Source organism: Esox lucius, chromosome 2 (genome assembly GCF_011004845.1).
Source record: "Esox lucius isolate fEsoLuc1 chromosome 2, fEsoLuc1.pri, whole genome shotgun sequence".
Classification (NCBI taxonomy): Eukaryota; Metazoa; Chordata; class Actinopteri; order Esociformes; family Esocidae; genus Esox; species Esox lucius.
The window spans coordinates 36482516-36490829 of NC_047570.1; the positions used below are offsets into that span (position 1 = coordinate 36482516).

Here is an 8314-nt window from a genome sequence, read left to right on the forward strand (position 1 = left end):
GATTACCACATTTAAAAAATCCATGTTATAGCTAATCATTTTATTTGTTCTGCTTTTTTAAGTTATGTTTCTTGTTCATGTATGTTCAATGAAAAACATTTAGAAAAGAAATAAACAGCTGAGAAACGGTTCAAATAAATTGCCTATGTATCTGAGCACTTGTTTTTCCGAAAGACAGACAGCATCACAAATGCAATTAACGCCACATTTCCTTGAATTATTTTGTATTTCAGAGGTCACAAAAACGAGACAGCGATGAAATTGTCATCAAATATATTTTTTTTATGAATGGAACTCGAGACTGAAATGAGTGGCAAAATGAGATACAATCTGTTCATGCACAAGAAACTGATATAAATAATAAACAAAACACATTTTAGCCTTTAGGAAATAACATTAACAGTTAAACGCAAATATCAGAACAACTGCCAGATGACAGTGATACGTAGTAGATGAATGTGCTTGTGGGGAATTTTGCAGACACCTTGAAATTATTCAATTTCCTTAAAGGAAATGTCACAAGTGTGCATACATATACTGTAAGAGTGAATACATTTCCATGACAGGGCGCGTTCCAGGACGTCTTTATTGCAGTCAACCTGCACAGATTTACATTTCTAGACCACGTCGAGAAATGTCTCTTCGCAGCAACCTACATAAATATGATATAGTCATCTATACAAATGTGCAGCTGAAGGGTGACTGGAATACGCCCAGTCATCTAGAGTTATTTCAAAAGCGTAGGTGAAATGTCGTCCCCGCAGTAAAACAGCAGTAGTTTCAGTCCAGGTCCTTTACTCGGCGGCAGATTTCCTCTGTAAACTCTGAACACTTGGACTTCCCACCAAGGTCACCAGTCAGCACCTGGGAGAGAAGAACAATTGATCAACGACTTGGTTTATGGACCGCTCCGGCTCCGGCCAGGGTATTTACTTGGTCGTTTTACTGTATTTTTTTTATTAACATCATCTCAAACTTTCAAACAAGATAAAACTGCAGCGTTTTGAAAAGCCCCATGCCTAGACCATTCCTGATTACAGCTGAACTACCATGAATCATTGAATACTCATTCATCTACGTGTTTGTACCGCTAGCAGACACGCAGTGGTCAAGCCCCACGGGTGATGTAGAGAGGATCGGAAGCACCATGGGCAATACTTACTTTCCAATATTGCCCGCCAAGCGGCGAGACATTGTCAAAAGGTTCAAAAACTTTTTTAATCACAGACGGGCTAAATAATTTAAGAGGTTGATTCCAGGCAGGCAACATAATTAGATGTCAGACCCAACAGTATAGTGATAGTTGTCAGACCCTCCCGATAGTGTCTGGCGAGGTATGGCGTGGTGCGTTGTCTGGCGAGGTAGGGCGTGGTGCGGTGTCTGGCGAGGTAGGACGTGGTGCGGTGTCTGGCGAGGTAGGGCGTGGTGCGGTGTCTGGCGAGGTAGGGCGTGGTGCGGTGTCTGGCGAGGTAGGGCGTGGTGCGGTGTCTGGCGAGGTATGTGATGGCTACCTTCTTGTCTCTGATGGTGTCGAAGCAGGCCGTCTCGATCTTCTTGCCGTAGTCGTGCATGCCCATGTGACGGAGCATCATGACAGCGCTGAGCAGCAGAGCGGTGGGGTTGGCCAGGTCCAGACCAGCTATGTCCGGGGCAGTCCCGTGGACCTGGAAGACACAGGCAACAACATCAGTACCTTCAAGGTACCTTCATTAAAATGAGGGCATATGGGGTTTTGTTTTGTCTGAAGGATTAGAGGTAGGAATGTAATGTCCAAAAGTGTTTATTGCACTGTTGAAAGAATATAACTGAAATTGTTGCTGGAGTGGACTAAATAATTAATGTGAAAAGTCGAAGCCTTCTGTTCTATCAAACAGAGACACCAGCTACGGGTAATCAGATGTGAACAGCCCTGGAAATAGCAAGACGAACCGATTCAAAAATGGCGACTCCATTGGCTCCAATATTTCCACTTGGAGTTACTCCCAGACCTCCAATGAGTCCAGCACACAGATCACTGCAACACACAAACGCAGCACTGTACTTTAACACACGCTACATTATGTAGAGGCGTAGTCGTCAGTGATAAACAGAGTCACATAAACACACAAATTACAGAGTGGAATAGGCCACCAGAGGATCTGTACACCACCAAGCTCTTCATGGTTCAATTGAAATAGACTGAATTTCCACAGACCTGAGAATGTCTCCGTACAGATTAGGCATCACCAGCACGTCAAACTGGGTGGGATCCTGTACCATCTGAAACATTCAACACGAGAACCTCATCAAGGTCAAGCCACACCATTGTCCTCCGCACGCACAAAATGTACAAAGACAGGTTTATATCAGGCGTGGGATCGTGGTCATGCACGCGGAGGAGTGTACACACGTTGAGACAAACGGTGTCCAGGTACATCTCAGTGAACTTAATGTCCTTGAAGTTCTCAGCCACCTCTCTGCACTTCCTCAGAAACAGGCCATCAGACATACGCCTAGCCACAAGGGGGAGACAGAGGTCATTACATTCAGAACACAGTTGACTTTATTAGAGGGTCTAGTGCAATTTTACGCCACTGCGCGGTTAAAATGCAGAAACGTACATGATGTTGGCTTTGTGGACGGCCGTGACACTGCTTCTTTGGTTATTTCTGGCGTACTCAAAGGCATATTCAGCGATGCGTCGGCTGGCGTCTTCTGTGATCAGCTTTATGCTCTGAACTACGCCATCAACAATCTAAAACAGAACAACACATTCTAAGATCCCTAAACCGAACGATTTTTTGTAATGTTTTGACGAGGAACGTCGACAAAAAAAAATCAATGACTGTGAAAAGAAACATGAAACCAGAAAGGCATTTGTAGTAGAAACACAGGGAGGGGAGTGCAATCTCAGACGCTGGTCAAGTTCACTACAACAGGACTGAAACTGTGAAGGAAAAGACACAGTGTGGAGTCACAACACCTTGGAACAAAGGAGAGGAAACAGAGTTGATCAACACACATCGGGGCAATTCAATAGGCTACGGAACGGTGGTTAGAGACTGATGTTTGTTAAGTTAGTGTGTGTCACTAACGGTCCCACTGGCTTACCTACGACCAAGCTGCCAAACACCTGTGTAGCCTTTTCAATTCAGACTGAACAGATAAGAACACACCCTGAAGAAGGCAAGAAAATGCTGAGTGTAAAGAACGCCGAAACGTTGATTCGGTCACACATCATCCCTAATAGGAGCATACAGTCAGTGTGTCAGTTGACTTCCTCCAGCTCTTTATCAACAGATGATGAAGAGGAAGGGCCCATGCAGCAAAATCTAGACCACTTTTTAAGATTGCTAATTGTGGTGTTTTCTTCAGGAAACAGCTCAGTAGAGCACAAAGCAGCAAAACATTTAACTGGAAAACAACGGCTTTCCCCTGTTCAAGGTCCTGAACACAAAAACGGTGCTTGGTATCTTCTCCATCAGTCCTAGTTAGCAAACACTGCTTTACATGTGCTGTTGGTACAGTGTAACAAAACAGACGATTCACATTTCTATTTATTAGTTTCAAATGAAATGTTTGTGTTTAGTGCACAAATACTTCAAGGACTCACATTTTAAAAAGTACACGACTGTGTAGCTACTGTGTAGTTACTGTGTAGTTACTCAACGTGAGTCTGGCCTTAACATGTAGCTTCGCTACTTACTATGTGCTCGATGCCGCTGTACTCCCCCTCAGTGTTCTCCCGGATGGTGACCAGGTCCACGTCGGTGTAGGGGGTCTTGTAGCCCTCGATGGACACGCAGGGACGCACGTTGGCATACAGGTCAAAGGTCTTCCTCAGGAGCAGGTTCATGGAGGGGTGGCCGGCCGCGATGGGCGTCTTCAGGGGGCCTGGGTGGCAGGGAGTGCGGTTAACATCCGAGTGCTGTCAAGCACTCAGAGCGGCTCGACCGGCGCTCTCTCCGCTAACCGCGGTACGGAAAATCAGCATGAAACAACTACCTCGCCAACGTCAATTGAAATGAAATCATTTGGCCTTAGTCTGTGGATTTCACAACAGGGATACGCTTCTACATGTGTGTTCTGTCTCTATACATTGTGAATAGAGTTGACTGATGCGACTGCCTACCTTTTAACCCAATCAGTGTCCTGTCCATTGACTCTTTACAGTCAGGAGGGATGATCCACTTTCCTCCTGGACCTTGGATTGCAGTCACATTTCTCTCTTCCCACTGGATTGGAGTCTAAAGGAGGGTTTCAAGGAGGGGAGAACAGTGGGACATGGTGCTTTGAATAGGTGACGCGTAGAAAACTGTGTGAAACCATTGAATTTGATTTTTCGGTCAAGTCCATGGGTTGCAATGTGTGTCTGTGAGGGTTACAGGGAAGAAATAGCTATCCAAACTTACCTTAGCAGCCTCAAAGATCTTCATGACTGCCACAGAGATTTCTGGACCGATTCCATCCCCAGGAATTAATGTAACAGTCTTTAACTACAAAAGCAAGGTGCATGAACAGAGTTGGAATCTGTTTGAGGGATTACACTGTGCCATGCTTGCCTTCCAATAAAAACTAAACTGTGGATCAGGAATTAGGCCGATAACACCTTGAAAGAGCGACAACTTTAACAAAAGACAAGCGTAGACTTGTACAGTAGTATAGTTCCAAGTCCAGACCTACCCCCCTTGTGAAAGCAGATCTTGAACATAGCGCCGGTTTCTTCACCGCCCCTAGGACGTGAGTGAGCTGAAGCAGGAAGACGAGGGAAAGGTTATTGTCACGAAAGGACAATCGCGCAGATTAAACACAACATCCACACAAGACGTCTCTCATGTTGACAAACTCTAAATTTTTACGAACATTAGGCGTAATTTTTCCCACAAACATTAGGAGATGCTTGGTTTGCCATAGCATGACAAGGACACACGCACTAAAGGCCTCATACGAAAACCCTGGAAAGTACATTATTCAACCACCAAAGTAATCCCAGCCACGCGCCTAGACTAGAAACACATACTGTCAATAAATGTCAAGTTACATTCGATTATTTTTAAGCTGACAAACGGAGTTATCTTACCATTGACCTCCACGCGTTGCTAGCCATACCCGTGTAAAATTGGTCCCATACAGTTCTGCTCAACTACTACTGCCGTTCTGCTAGTAGCAGGAAATTACGCTGGCAACACTGAGCCATTTTTTCAGAAATAAAAGCCATCATTGAAATCCATGGCAACGTGTTTAATTCATTTTAAAGAAAGTGAATTGTAGTCAATGACAAGTTTTATGTTTATGCTTAAGCAAATGCAAAGAATAATTATTAGATACTAATATAGGCCTATCTGTATACATGCAATATTGTTCTTTTTAACTCAAAAACAATATATATATATATATATACTGTACATGTTTATATATACATATATATATATATTAATATATAAACATGCATTAAATATACAATGTACAAAGCAGTTTATTAACTACATTGCCTTACAGCTAGCAGCACTTTCTTAACCACCTACTTCACTGGCACCAATGCAATACATTGCATGTCACCCGACCAATGCAAATTGCCTCATAACAAAATTTGACACACTCTGCTGAGCACTTGTCGAATGCCATGTTCCACTTCACATAGTCTAGTTTTTTTAATAGCCAATATGCATAGGCCACTTTTGGGTGTAGTGTATAGAATTGCAGCCAATGAAGTGAGTGAGTTAGAAAGCGTTACTAGATATATAATCTATATTGCCCCTAGAAATTACACTTTATATGGACTATTTTGGAGTATTTTTTTAATGTTCCACTGGAAAAACTCAAGTTTTTTGGTATTAAGGCAATCTATTTAATTAACCGGTCTGTACATGTAAAGTTTTAATATTGTTCATAAAAAAAAATATATATATATATATATTTCTTCCATTAATTGCTGTTTGCATTTGCTTGGAAAAAAAATGGAACTAAAGGAAACAACCAAAACTGCCTTTGGTTACAATTGACTATCTTTAGAACGAGTTACACACATCGCAGTATATTGAAATAGACGCTTTTATTTTGAAGGTTTTCTCATTACCATATGATGTGACATATTCGCTAGTGCTGCTGTCAGAATACTGATGACACTGGAAGCCGATCGTGTCGTCACATGCGGAAAGCTCCACGCTGAGCGACTAATTTCGTGATTTGCCAGATTGGGATATTGTTGAATTTCGATACATACCAACATTATGCCTTCACTACGGGTTGAGTTTAAGACACTATTACAGCTTGTGAAAAAAATTACAACGGCATAATCGACATCATCTCACACGTTCTCGAATTCCGATTTTCGATCTACTCCTTTCTCATTACACCGCCAGTCATGCTTCTCTGATATTTAGAATAAGAAATAGAATTTAATCGATTCATGATAACTCCATCAACATTCGAAATGCCCCTGATTCAGAAAATACCGACTTAATGTTTACTGTGGACCTATGAAATATAGCACCTTCATACAGACTATCTTCTGATGTTTCTTGCCACTTTTCATCTCCAACAAATAAGCCTAAAATTATGCATGGCAGACTAATACTGATGAATAAACATATTACTCATCTTGGATGGATTTTTTTTTTAGCAAATATAGCACCATTGAGGGCTTCAGCCATTTCAATATAGTTAACTGGGTGGGACTTCAGACTTTTTGAGTGTTTAGGAAGGATAGCATGGTTCTAGGTTATCAGGAGGGATCGACCACTGAATTATACTGTGAGATGTTTCAGTGGCACTGGCCATATACTCCCAGACTACATAATGAGACACCACAAGTTTTCTAGATTAGATTCCTGACTCTAACCCAGCAAGACAGTCATTATGTGCTTGCAGGGGCGACTGGTCATTAGGGGCAGGTGTGGCACAGACCCGCCTGTTGTCAACAGAAAGAACTGCAACAAACATTTTATTTTTATTTCCCGAAGATTATTTCCTATAATTTATTATCTATGAATATAGAATCTTCCTAAATTGCAAATCATTTGTGTTAGGATTTTATTTCATGTTCATTGGTCTCTGCTTTGCTGCTTCAGACTGCATTCTGCCAATTCAAGTTTGCAGTAGTAGGCCATAGGTTAAGCGTGAATGTGGGGCTAGCCCCTCTCTCACAATGCAATGTACATTGTACATGTGAAAATATTAATACGAATGCTCAGAATGTTAGTGTGATCAATGTAGACGACACAAACTTGATGCCAAGTGGGGCTGACAGCCGGTCGCCCCACTACAGCGTAATTTCGTATTTCAGACCTGATTGGCTGTCTGTCTGTCTGGTGCCAACATTAGTCGGCAAGAAGAGCGAGGATGGTAGATTGTCTTAGCTAGCTTGTTAGCTTCACAAATGCCAGATAACTTGAGAAAATGAATAAAGTGGATTTCAAACTCAAGCACCGGTTTAAAACCCTTAATTTGGAGGAGAAACTTGAAGTAAAGCGACTTTGTGCCCATCAGCCACAGGATATTGTCATCACTGTCATCAAACTGCTTGTAAAAGTAACCATGGGTTTAATGTGGTGGTTTTTGAAGAGAAAGTGGCTAACGGTTAGTGTACAAAAGAAGGCACTCTTCTGTTTTCCATGTCTGCTATTTGGTGGAGATGGTACCTGGTCGAGGACGGGTTACAAAGATTTGAAAAAAAATTCTGAGAGGATTGCAAAACATGAGAGCAGTGGGAGTCATCCGCACAATGCTGTGAAATTGGGCTAACTTGGAAGGGTAAATGTCGCAGCCCAAGTTGACAGTGCATACAGTCATATTTTTGTGCTGGATCAATTGATATAGATGGGGACGAGTGTCAGTGTGTCCATGCTTATCTATTAAGGTTGTAGAATATCCATAGAATGGATCTGTATCCCTAAAAAGTTGTCTTTCTGCTTCGTTGTGGCCTTCAGTGGTGTTGAGCTCATTGCTGTTCACGTATGGCCCTGTAGGCACATTGGTTCTGAGCTTGGTTGCATTCCTAATTTAGGTTTGTAACTGTGACAGTGGTAATTTTACATGTGTGTGAGAGAGGAGAGAAATTACACAAGAAGGTCTCTCTCTCTCTCCAGTATGTGTACTACAATACCTGGTAGAAGCAAGCCGCTTTGTCGTTAAAAGTGTTTTGTGGAGCCACAACGTTTGTTGATGTGTTCAATAAAGAGGGAGGTTTGTTGCTTTACTGGTATGTATCCAATATTTTGAAATAGTTTGTGCCCCACCAATCTTTTACCAATAAAATGCTACTGTGTGCTTGAACCTACTAAATAACTAAACATTTAAAAGTAATAAAAATAATAACACATAAATAGCAAGGCTA

General features: G+C 42.0%; 1 protein-coding gene across 1 annotated transcript; it reads right to left on the reverse strand.

Annotated features, from left to right (window-relative positions):
• Positions 1-256: 256 nt before the first annotated feature.
• Positions 257-5162, reverse strand: LOC105021109 (isocitrate dehydrogenase [NAD] subunit alpha, mitochondrial). Its single transcript, XM_010888583.3, has 11 exons — positions 5060-5162; positions 4663-4728; positions 4392-4475; positions 4112-4226; positions 3686-3873; positions 2601-2734; positions 2390-2492; positions 2195-2259; positions 1930-2014; positions 1512-1664; positions 257-864 (listed from the first exon to the last, which is right to left on the reverse strand). Exons 1-11 carry the CDS (start codon positions 5084-5086, stop codon positions 781-783), a joined length of 1104 nt encoding a protein of 367 aa, XP_010886885.1. The 5' UTR covers positions 5087-5162; the 3' UTR covers positions 257-780.
• Between the last annotated feature and the right edge of the window lie 3152 nt (positions 5163-8314).

Excerpts from the sequence above, each read along its gene's own strand:
- LOC105021109 (XM_010888583.3), bottom strand. The coding sequence starts at position 5,086 with ATGGCTAGCAACGCGTGGAGGTCAATG. Across the intron at positions 2,493-2,600 it reads GTCCACAAAGCCAACATCAT|GCGTATGTCTGATGGCCTGT; the intron begins GTACGTTTCTGC and ends CCTTGTGGCTAG. Across the intron at positions 2,015-2,194 it reads CTGTACGGAGACATTCTCAG|TGATCTGTGTGCTGGACTCA; the intron begins GTCTGTGGAAAT and ends TGTGTGTTGCAG.